This window comes from Cucumis melo, chromosome 4, assembly GCF_025177605.1.
Source record: "Cucumis melo cultivar AY chromosome 4, USDA_Cmelo_AY_1.0, whole genome shotgun sequence".
NCBI classification, from domain to species: domain Eukaryota; kingdom Viridiplantae; phylum Streptophyta; class Magnoliopsida; order Cucurbitales; family Cucurbitaceae; genus Cucumis; species Cucumis melo.
This window is the reverse complement of record NC_066860.1, coordinates 22595871-22608572: the sequence shown is the minus strand read 5'-3', so window position 1 is coordinate 22608572 and position 12702 is coordinate 22595871. Positions and strand designations below refer to the sequence as shown.

The 12702-nt window shown below is 37.1% G+C and overlaps 1 protein-coding gene across 3 annotated transcripts in view; it reads left to right on the top strand.

Annotated features, from left to right (window-relative positions):
• Nucleotides 1-5204: 5204 nt before the first annotated feature.
• The window catches only part of LOC103502755 (uncharacterized), a 28369-nt gene continuing 20871 nt past the window's right edge, over nucleotides 5205-12702 (top strand). Inside the window, exon 1 of one of the 3 annotated variants that reach the window (XM_051084304.1) lies at nucleotides 5205-5598. In XM_051084304.1, coding sequence (XP_050940261.1) covers nucleotides 5431-5598 — 168 coding nt within the window. In that variant the 5' untranslated portion in view covers nucleotides 5205-5430. The remainder of the gene's footprint in view (nucleotides 5599-12702) is intronic. The other 2 variants (XM_051084303.1, XM_008466826.3) reach the window with 2 other exon arrangements.

Genomic DNA, 12702 nt, shown 5'->3' with positions numbered 1-12702 from the left:
CATCACACATCATATGAAACTCAACAAACATCTCATGTTTTCATTAATGAATCTGAAACACGCCAAAAACATGGTAGACCATTGGATTCTAAAGATAAAAATCATTGAAAAAGAAAGGGAGTCAATAACTCGGCTAAGATATGGATATTCCAGAAGAAATCGAACTAATATAGATGTTGATATAACATTTTTGCATATAAATGTTGCTCTTGATATTATATTAGAAAATAAGAATCTTGAACCAAGATCTATTGAAGAATGTCGTGAGAGAAAATATTGGTCTTTGTGGAAAGAAGCATTTAAGGTAGAATTAAATTCGTTTCAAAACGTTAATTTTTGGACCTATAGTCTAAACACCAGAAGGTGTCAAACATGTGAGATATAAATGAGTATTTGCGAGACAAAAATTGAAAAATAATGAGATCACAAAATCTAAAGCAAATTAGTTGCACATAGTTTTTCACAAAGACATGGTATTTATTATGATGAGACATCTTATCTAGTGGTGGATGCAATCACATTAAGATTTTTCATTGTTTTGGCTGTATATGAAAATCTGGACATGCATCTTATGAATATAGTCACAACATATTTATTTTGATATCTTGATAATGACAGTTATATGAAAATCCCAAAAGAATTTAAGATACCTAAAACATATATAAATTAAGTTCTTCAGAACTATATTCAATAAAGTTACAAAGATCATTATATGGATTGAAACAACCAGAACGTACGTGATACAATCGCCTTTGAAAGAAGGATATCAAAATAATCCAATATGTCCGTGTGACAACCTTGCTTTTTTATTATAACCCTATATATTAATGATTTAAATATAATTGGAATTTCTAAATAGCTTTCAAAGACAATAAAATATATTAAGAAATAATTCAAGATGAAAATCTCAAAAAAAAAAATAATTATTACCTTGGCTTGTGAATTGAGCATTTAGTAGATGAGATAGTTGTTTATTGTCAACTTATACAATTTCTTTTTGAAAATATTATATGTATAAACCATATCCATTGAACATTCCTATGCAAGTTCGTTGACTAAATGTGAAGAAAGATGTATTTCGACCTCGAGATGATAATGGAGAACTTCTTGGTCAATAAGTATCATGACTTAGTGCAATTGGTTCATTGTTGTATTAGATAAGATATTGCATTTTCAATAATTTCAATAGCTAGGTACAATTTATCTCCAACAAAAAGATATTGGTTTGTTTTTAGTAAGTTTTGATTTATTTGGCTTTGCAAATTCTAGATGTTTATCTAATCCACACAGAGCTAGATCTCAAGTAGAGGATTTGCTATATCATGACAATCAGTAAAATAAACCATAACAACCATTTCCTCGAATCATGCTAAAATTTTTGCAATGCACTAGGCAATTTGAAAAAGCGTATGGCTAAGATTAATGACTCAACACATTCATGGAACACACGACTTGTCTTCTAGTAAAAATCTTCAGACGATACTATATGAAGACACGATGACATGTGTAACTCAAATCAAATGACATTACATTAAACGAGATAAAACAAAACATATTTCACCAAATCTTTTCTACACTCATGATCTTGTAGAAAATAACGACATCACGATACAATAAATTTTTTCGAAGGATAAACTGGTAGACTTATTTACAAAATCATTATCTACCACAAAAAATTTGAAAAATTGATGCGAAACATCGAACTGTAGCAACTCAGAGATCTCACGTGATGTTTCTTGAGGAGGATTAAATTATATATTTGTAAGTGGATAAATTATATGAAATATGTACTATTTTTCCTCCACTATAAATTTGTTTCTTATTGGGGTTTTTCTTAGTAAGGTTTTAACAGAGACACATTCTCATAAATATTATGAGCATCTATGGGAGAGTGTTATAAACATTATTAAATAGATATCATTATGTTTATTGTCAAAATACCATGTATCACTTTCTCCACATCCATCCATATTATGTGTCCTGCAGATACTAACCCTTAGATGACGTTTGGGTTGCAAAGTAGATTATTATAGTCTGTGAGTTATAATAAAATAATGTGTGCTTGGAGTGTAGAGTATTATAGTATATGTTTGAGATGTAGATTACTATAGTCTAAAGTATATCCATCTGTAAAATAAATATTGGTTATCTTATATCATGTATATTTTTTTTGCCTTATTGTACACTATTAGTGATAATGGTCTATTTGTGATAGACAATTGATTATTCAGATATTGATACACAATCATTTAGATCTTCCACTGTAACGACCCAACTTTTCGGACTAAGCTGAGGTCACTACATAATACTAAGACTCGACACTAAAACACACAAACTCATAAAAGACTGGTTACGATTCATTAAGAACGTTTAAAATATCACAAAAGCAATTCAGGCCCTATTTTAAATCACATTCCCGAAAGTTCCAAAATATAGTGCTCAAATCGTTTATAAACAAAACCACAAACCAAAAGTTCTAACCATGACTCGATCCGACAATGAAAATAACGAGTAACAAAATACATCAGCGAAAGCATAAAGAAAACCAGACGCGTCCATATGGCCTTCATGCATCCTTCTTGCCCCTCATCGATTTGCCCCTCGCTGTACCCTTACCTGAAAAGTTAAAGAGAAAAGGGTAAGTATAAGATATACCAAGTAAGGGACCCACTACTGGACCCGTTAGGGAATAACAATTAACTTCCTATTCAGGGGTACCCTACATAAACAGTCTAGTGGTTCCGTAGAACACACACATCAGTCTCGCGATCCCGAAGGATGCACGTATCAGTCTAGGGATCCCGAAGGATACACATATCAGTCTAGCGATCTCGAAGGATACACATATCAGTCTAGCGATCCCGAAGGATACACATATCAGTCTAGCGATCCCGAAGGATACACAAATCAGTAAGGTACACTACCCCATAGATGAAGCTAACCGTTACCCCACAGCCTATACTAAATAATCTACAACAGTCACATCCCGATAACATTCAAACTAACAGTTTAGTCATAGGCTTAGCCAGTCAAACAATATAGGTTTAAACAACTATCTCCTCAATTGCTATATGCATATCCAATTCACACATCATTGTGACATTTCTTTAAATCCAGTCAACCAGTCAAATCCTCACTTTGTAAAGTTACCTGACGATACTTCGACTCAGTTCAAACTCTAGTGTATCCCCAGGTAATCTATGTTATGCGTAACGTCCACAATCATATTCAGTTTATAGCACAGCTCAACGACGTATACTCACTGTACACGAGAGGTTCTCGGACTCTTAATCCTTCCACGACATAATTCCATAACCAATATCCCGACAACAAACTTCAACTTACATAACATTAAGACTTTATAGTCCATCGACATACTATTCCAGTTCACAACGTAGCCCACCAACATGACTACAATACACAGAACATCTGGGCATCAGTACCCATCAACAGAACAACTCATTACATATATAATAGTACATAGGCTACAACAAACGGTCATGTTACCTTTAATCAGTCAAGAGCATATAAGTGATATGTACTAGTCAAACATGCGTCAATCAATTCAATACAGTTACTATTGTATAATTCCCATGTGGGTTACTACGTTTCCAGTCTCGGTCCGAGGTCCAGTAGTAAGAAATCCCTTACCTAAGATGTAGCTAAAATCTCGGCAAGTCCGCGTCCAAACGAATCCAGCTAAACACAACCATACAGGTTTAACGATGACATCACCACAATCCACAGTACAAAACGCTCCAAAGCAACAACTACTGACTTACCCAAGCAGAGGAGAGTTGGCTCCTACTACGCTTGCCGTAAAATTCCTAAACTCGAACGTCACTTCCCCAACACCTTCAGAGGATCAACGGATAACCCAAATCAATCAGTTCAACATTTTAATCCGACATTTAGGCTCTCACGGAATATTGAAAACATTAGAAATTCCTCACATTGACCTTACTAAGACTCACCGGGACACGACGTGGAAAGAAAATGGCTTAGATGGCTCGGTGAACAGGGAGTTCGGCTTGGCTTAGAAGGTGGCTCGGTTCGGCTCAATGCGACTTGACTCAGCTCGCGGCTCGCGGCTCGGCTCAGTCCTCGGCTCAGCTCGCAGCTCGGCTCAGTCCTCGGCTCAGCTCGACTTGGATTCGCGGCTCGGGTACGGCTCAGCTTGCTCAAAGTAGCAGGCATACACGCGAACGACTGGCCTTCTCTGCTTCACTCGACGACGGCTGAATGAGGAACGTACGACGACAGAAGTGAGCAGCTCACCTCGGTTGTTCTGGGCTGCGTTGGGTACACGGGATGAGGAGAGAGGAAGCGTCGGAGGTGGTAGAGACGAAGAGGGAGGGAGAGAGCGTCAGCTGCGCACGGTCGGATGACCGATTTGGGGATCCGGTCGGTGGCTGGCCGTGTGCGGATGGAGAACAGGGACGGCTGCGGACGGCGGCGTTGCGAGGCGAACAGGTACAGAGACGGAGACAGCTTGTTGGCGTTGACGGAAAAAGGAGAAGAAACTTGAAGACCATGGGTGGCGGCGTCGGTGAACGATCTGAAGAAGAAGGAGAAGTGGAAGAAGATTGAAGAACACAGGGGGTGGGGGCAGCGCGCGTTTAGGGTTTTTTTTTTTAAAATAATATATATATATATATTTAAATTAAATAATAATAATAATAATATAATTTATATTATATTATTATTATATTAATTTATACTATATTATATTAAAAAAAATCATACCCTTCAATTTCTTTTTCTTTCCTCTTCTAAACCGACCAAAATTAACACCGAAAGAATTTTAAATCCTGAAAATTAACATAAGATAAAATTTACCTCGAAATTTTGGGGCATTACATCCACCAATATCGTTTAGATTTTGTACCAAGAAGAAAAAAAGAAGATGAGAGATGAAGAAGATGGAAGAAATTCTAGAAGAGGAAATGAAGAATCACAAATAAGAAAAAGTAGAAATATGAAAGAAGAAGTAATGATGCGAGAAGATATGAATAAATCAAAAAAGAAAAGAAAAGAAAAAGAACTAAAAAATAGTCGTGCAAAAATCCAAACCAATAAGAATAAATATAAAATTTATGAAAAAATAATTGAACTACTTTTCTTAAATAATTATATAGGTAGTAAATATTTAACACTTTTGTTATATTAACCTAAATTTACCATTTAATATTATATTTTCTGTATCATTCTTTACAACACATCCAATTTCTTATGCAATTTCGAAGTTTTTTTAGTTTCAATTTTCAAATATTGGTAGGCGGCTCGGTCTTGGCTCGAAAATTTGGGTGCAACCAAGTGTAAGCAGAGGGCAGGGCGGCAGTTTGAATTGAAACCCAGTGTGTTCCAATCTCAAAACCTATACTTTCGATACCATTTAGTGTAGATTGGACGGAGTTTGTAAGAATCACAATGAAGGAAGGCGAGAAGGAGACTGAGTTCGTCACTCCAGGTGAAATTCTCGGTAACTTTTCGGATTTCAAACCTGGAAGAGGCGCCTATGTCGCCGACAACACTGTTTATGCTTCTCTTTCTGGTTTCCGCCGCATTATTCCTCCTCCCTCTGACTCTTCGGATTTGGTACCCTCTTTTACTTCATCTTTTTATGTTTCGAGTTTATTGTTACTGTTGTATATTTTGCATCCCTGTTAGTTTTACTTGACAATGTTTGGTCTTTGGACGAAAGGAATTGCTTTCTTTAAACCCCGTTTGAGTTTTTTGCTTTCTTTGGAAAAGGAAAATAATTATACGATGTATTTCAACATCTAATGTGCTTTCTTCCGAACCCTGTTATAGTTTCTTGGGTAATTGATACTTGGTCGGTTTAATTTGATGCTGTCGCCGTCTTAGATTTAACCATGGAAACTACTAGGCAAGGCTCATAATCATGTCTATGGTAATGTATTACGTATGTACATCTCTTTCCCGTTATAAATTTACTCTCTATTTTTGTGATTACAACTTTACTTCCCTCATATCACAACGGACTTTCTATTTGCAATCTCTCATGGCTATTTCTACTTTTTCGTAATATCATACTATCAATGAGTTCTGATTAACTATAATTTCTCACTTAAAAACTCTTCAGTTAGTTTTTCAAAATTTAATTTAATTGATTAATTATTTTTTTTAATTTTTGTTTTTATACCAGAACATTCATTGTCAACAAAATTTGTTCTATAGCATGTGCTCAAACCCTCAAAAGGAGAAAATCCACAAAAAAAGGCCTTAACCTTTTGATTTTTGATAAGCTTAGGAAATTGAAAAAGCTTCTCCACTTTCAAGTATCCCCAGTTTCACATCTTCCCAGTTATATAGGCTAGTACCAGACAACTTATTTGAGGGAACGACCCACTGTTCAACCTCGAAGTCACTGAAATTTGTTCTGAATTTCAAACCTCAATTATTATGAGTTGTAGTCTGGGAATGGCTCACCATCAAATCCTTCAAGTCAACAATTTCGTACAGTTAAGGGAAGTCAACATACACGGACAATTAATCAGACACTCATCATTCCAAAAGTGTTTTCTGTTCCCTATGCCTGTCTTAATTTTGTTTCAATCGTTGTGGAGAAGAATGGTCTGCATGGTTTGGGATCAAGGACCTTTAAACAAGCTAGCACTTCTCATAGAAGTTTACCACAGTTTCTCTTCCCATTGGTATTTATAAGCAATGAATTTTTTTTTTCAGCCTCATTTAGCTAAGAGATCAATTTTGAATGGCAAGATGATCAATGCCCAAGCCTCCCATCGTTGTTGGAAGAGAGGTGGTTTCCTAGTTAATAAGATTGACAACACCCTCTCTTTATTTCTTCTAAAAAAAAGTTGTCTAATCATCTCCTCCGAGAGTTAAGAACCTGTCTAGGGCAAGAAAAAAATTTGAAAGTAGTACAATGGTATATTTGTGCGGACTCATTTAGCCATGGTGATTCTACCACCACTTGAAAACCAAAGAAAACACATTTGCAAAGATTCCACAATAACACAAACACCATTGCTAACCAAAGAAAATGACCTTTATCTTTGACGTCCGGACGGAGGAGGAACTCTCCAATCATCAACCAAACATCCCTTTATCGGGCAAGCATAATATCAACCTCTTGAAAGAAACCATTTCACGCAAATCTTGCAAACTGACACTCCCAGAGAAGAGGTGATATAGATTTTCCTCCCCCTTTAGCCTTTTGACAAAGGTTACAAAAAAAGAACCCATCAATGGTGGCATCTTTCTCAACATCTTATCCATAGTATTCGCACGACCAAGCAAAACTTGCTAGGGAAAGAACTTAACTTTTGTTGGAATCTTGATCATCCATGAAACATCGAAGATCAACTCAAGAATAGGAGAGATGTTCACTAAAATTCTAAAGAACGACTTGCAAGAAAAGCTCTTCAAAGGTTTAGGACTCCGAAGACGAATATCCCTTCTCCCCATCCTAAAGTCCAACCCTCAATCAAGTAAGGAAAAGAGGCTACTCCCATTGTTTCCCTATTGGACGGAAACCAAAGGACAAGACAAATGTTATAATCGAGGAAATGTAGAAGATGGGGTTCATCCCCTACCCAATGATCTTCCTAAAATACGTTTCCTTGCCATCTCCCTCAACCCATAAAACAAGACGTGCCTTTTGCTACCCTCTCATAAAGATGGGACCATGTTTGCTAATAATAATCTTCTGCCAAAAGGATTTGGGCTCAAGGGGAAAATGTCACAATCATTTTTCCAACAAGGCTTTGTTGCATTCCAACAAGGCTTTGTTGCATAATCCTAAATTTTCGAACTTTAACACCCCCCCCCCCCCCCCCCCAGTTTCCCCACAACTTCCCAGCTAACCAGATGTGACCCTTTCCCTTCCTCAACCTCGAAGTCTCTCTTGAGCTTCTCAATACTTTTGCAAACCGAGATAGTTGCATAAAAGAGAAAAGTAATAAATGAGAATACCACTTAGCACCAATTGGATTAGCGTCAATCTCCCAACTTTGAAAAAGAAGCTTTTCTTCCATGAGCTAACCTCTTTTTTTCTTCTCCATGGGGGATCCCTAGGAGTTCAAAGGGAGGTTGAGATAGGAAGAGGAAATGGAACCAACCTCGCAACGAACCGGATTCACCCATATTATAAGCCTTTCCTACTCAATTAATGCCCAAAATTTGACACTTACTCCTTTTAATTTTAAGCCTCACATTGCCTCCAAGAATCCCAAGAATGTGATTAAGGATAAAAAAGGAATCCTCTTTACCGAAGCAAAACAACATTGTATCCTCCTTAGCACCCACCTTAAAGGGCTCAAGAATGCCTCTAGCCACCCCATTTAAATGATACCACTTGTTGACAACCAAGAGTTATAAAAAAAGGAGATAAAGGATCCCCTGACTCAAAACTTCTAGAGACCTTTATTGAGCCCTTCGGATAGGGGTGTTCAAAAACCCGGTAACCCGATGAACTTGGATTACCCAACCCAAACTGTAAGGGTTGGGTTAGGATGAAAAATCTTAAATTTTGATTTTTGGGTTGGGTCTCAAGTTACTAAATTTATCGGTCAAGTTGACCCAACTATACATATACAAACATAATGTCACAATTCACGCGTTTTTCTCTATCGTTGCATCTCCCTCCCTTCTCCCACCTCACAAACTATGTTGCGTCTTTGTCTCCCAGAGTTCGTAGTTGCCTCCTCTCTTAGTTCATCATTCTCGCTGTCTCCTCCTTCAATTGGATGTTGCTGCCGCCTTCTCCCTCAATTCGCCGTTGCCGTCTCTCTTAGTTTGCCTCACGGTTTCCATCTTAGATTCATAGTTCTCAGCTCTCCTTCTCACGATCTCCATCTCCATCTCAAATTATCGGTTCTCACGATCTCACATCTTAGTTCTTGGCTTCCCTCCTCAGTCTAGGTGCTTCTTAAGTTTTTGCTTATATTTTTTTTTCTATTTATTTGTTACTTTAGAACCCAATGTATGCAAATCTGAGGCTAAGACAAGTTTATTAGGTCATAAATCTTTTGGATTGACCACTCTATTTTATCTTATTTTGTTTTTGGATGACTATATGTTGAGATTCTTCTTTCAATGCATCAAATGCACCTTCTTTATTTCCATAACTTCTTTAGGTTATATGATTTTGTGTATGGGAGAAGAAAATTGTATTGGAGAAGGAAAAGAAAAGAGAAAAATACAACCTGATGAGCCAACCTAAAAATTTTAGGTTGGTTTGACCTTACAAAATGGAACCGGTAGGGTTTGGGTTTATAGCCGACCCGGATTTTTGAGTTGGTCTAAAAAATGTATCTGACACCTGCCTTCAGATAGCCACCAATTAGAATCAAATAATCACATTCTTGACACATCCTCACATCCACATTCTCTATTTATATCGGAAACCCTTTGTCTCCAGCACCTTATCCAGGAAGTCCTTGGCTACATGGTCGTAAACTTTCTCGTTGACTCTAAAAATCATACTCTCCGTATTCTTAGCTCTAGGGCTCGATCAATAATTGGTCTCATCTCGACTATAAAAGATAAATGGTTGAAGGAAGCACTTTTCATAAACAATTAGCAAGGATCTTGTAGACACTGGCGATAAGATTGATAGGTTTGAAATCTTTAACCCTAACTACGTGCTCATTTGTGAGAATAAGGCATACGAAGTTTTCTGAGAGGGAATAATTTAATATGCTCTTCCAAAGAATTCTTTAAAAGCATTTTCCAACTCCCTCTTTATAAGATTCCACTTATCTTGGAAGAAAGGCCTTGAAGATTTACCTTACCCCTACCAAAAACTGGTTTCCTAATTTCTTCCAAAGAGGATGGGGCTACCAACTCCTCACCATCCCAGGAAAAATAGGACACCAATCAATAACTTGAATAAATGGTTTTGGCATGACAACGTGACTATGGAGATTAGAGAACATCGACAGAACCTTCTCTTCCACTTCCTTGTCACTATTTGTTCTCTTCCCATTACTCATAACCAAAGGACTTATGTAGTTCTTATGTCTCCTATCACATAAAACGATAACCTTTCTTACCAAGGACTCAAATATTCCACCAAGAGGAAATGTTAGCTCGAAGGAAGGGTGATCAATATTTTCAAAATAGTAGGAACCAAGGCCGCATCTTTTAGAGCTCGAAGTTAAGACTATAGGCCAACGTTTTGAAGTAATTCGGCCCAAGGAGTTTGTGGGAGTTCGGACCAAGGAGTTTGTGGGTCCTACCACTAAAAAACATTCATTTTGTACCGTATCAACTTCTACATTGTGGGCCCCAAGACGACCTTACTTGAACATGATCTGTTCAATAGGTTGTACATCTGTGTGCTTGAGTTCTAAGGAGACAAGAACCAAAGCCTGGTGGATGAATCGCTGCCTTGTGGCTAGAGCGTGATTAACGGTACATTTTGGGCTTCAAGAGTTCACAACTCCCTAGACTTCATAAATCCTTTTACTTTTATGATTCCACCTTTTACTCCTAACACCCCTTAGATCTTTCAATCTGTGCAATGGTCCTACAGTTAGAAGTTAATTTCCCATTTTAACAGTTGGGGGTCAAAGAAATTACCCATCAATAAAAGATCTCATGAATCTAGTTATTTTGCCATTCGAACAACATTAAAAGATCCTCACACCAAATAGGGCCACACACAAAAGAGATCCCCCAATTCATCCCAAACTTCTTTCCTCCCATGAATCCTTGCAGTTTCATGGATCCTCATGACTATAAAGTCCTTTCCATCTGAATCATAGAAAGTGATCGTGAGGGAAAAAGAAACTTTAACCACTTCACGCGCTATACAAGAACTTGTCTTCCACAAAATCAAAATGCCTTTACGAAGGACCCAATGGAGCAAACACTGGTCACCTCTTTCCCAAAGTACAATCGAAAAAGGTAAGGTGCACTTGAGAATGAAACAAAGTTAGAGAAGACATGAGGAGGCAAATGACTTTCAAACAATACTTGTGCCCTTTCCCTTCTTGGAAAACAAGATGAAGACAAAGGAGAAAAAAGCCTGACACCTCCCCAACCAACCGGCAAGACCAGTAGGGGAATAAGAAACCAAAGATAGAGTTACCTAACAAGCTAGGCCATCTGCACTAACCAACGGATAAAAGTGAGAGGATGTCTCCTTGATGAGAGTCAAGTGAGATCCTCCACTTGAAGTCGAACTCAACCTTTCACCAACGTCGAAGAATACCCATGAATCATTCCAACACAAATTTGGAGGTGGAAACATTTTCAAGAAAACAAAAATATTCAAAAAAAAACATTTATAAAGAGAACTATCAAAGAGAGTGAATGAAATTCGAATTCTTTTGGACAAAATCAAGAATGACATAATCTTAATAATTTTTTTTCAAAATACCGTCAAGAATCACATTTAGTCACTCAAGAAGATCAATAACTCATCCAAATGGGTTGTGAAATTGCGGAAAAAATTAACGCAGTAGAAGAAAAGAAAAAATCAATGGAAGATGAATTGAATAAGAAAGGTAGAAAGATTGAACAGGAGCTCGTGGTAGAAGAAGAAAATACCTACGGACAAAATTATTTGCAGAAAAGTGAAAACTCCTGTAGACTACCAAACGATAAGGGAGATGCCATATATTGAATCAAACACTTTTGGGTACTTCATTGGCAAAGCAAAAGGGACCGAATAGAAAATTTCGGCCAAGAAGGAAGATGAAGAAGATTACTTGGCTGACGAAGGAAATAAGTGGAAAAGTGGAAGACAGCTGACATCCCATTCACAATCGTCACAAGGTAGAAGAAGATGAAGCAGCAGTGTAAGATGAACGACTTCGTGAATATTGTTCCCAAATTTTTCTTTTTGACCCAACCCAAATGGCACATTCCCAAACCTGGTTCCATAATTATTTTTACAATTCATCCATCCATTTCATTCTCTTAACCCAACCCAGATGGCCCAATGCATTCCAAAAAAAACTTTTTTGGTCTTCTCAGGCTATGATCCACACATTTTGACCCATAATCATCTCCGGGCCCAACTCGATTTTGAAGTCCATCCAATATTATTACAATCTGTCTTCTGGCGCATACCTAAACCTACCGAAGAAATAAAAATCAAACCACAATTGGACTTTCATCACACTTACAAAATGAGCTTTTATTCATTTTATGAGAAATCTGCATATTCTTTGACAACAAAGCTCTTTTACCATATTAGTTCTAGGATCGATCGGTGGGAATCATAGAATTGAAATATTGTTGATGTTGGATGTTTCGAGATGCCTCTATACGATTGGCTTATTTTTTTTATTTTTACCTTCATTTTTGTTTTAAAACTCGAGGATGAGTTTTTTTTGGAGGGATAGAATGATGTAGTAGGAATTAAGGTATTATGGTCAAATTCTTAATTTATTAGGACCTGGATTAGTTTCTTTTATTAATTAGAATTAGGATTAGTTTGCTTTTCAATTTTAAATAGAGTACTTGCCTTCTTATATTCACAACTTTTAGACATTAATGAAATTCTCTCATTTGGTATACATCATTACGCGTAGTCTAAGAAGCACCAACATTTTAGTTTGACCCGTATTCAACACTTGGACACTATGACTTTTGTTGGACAAGTATAAGACAATCTTTGTAAATATTCGTGAGTATCTGGGCTACTTGCACACTTCGACTAATCTCTTAGGATAATCCGGTTGATCCTACAACATTTGGGTGTGA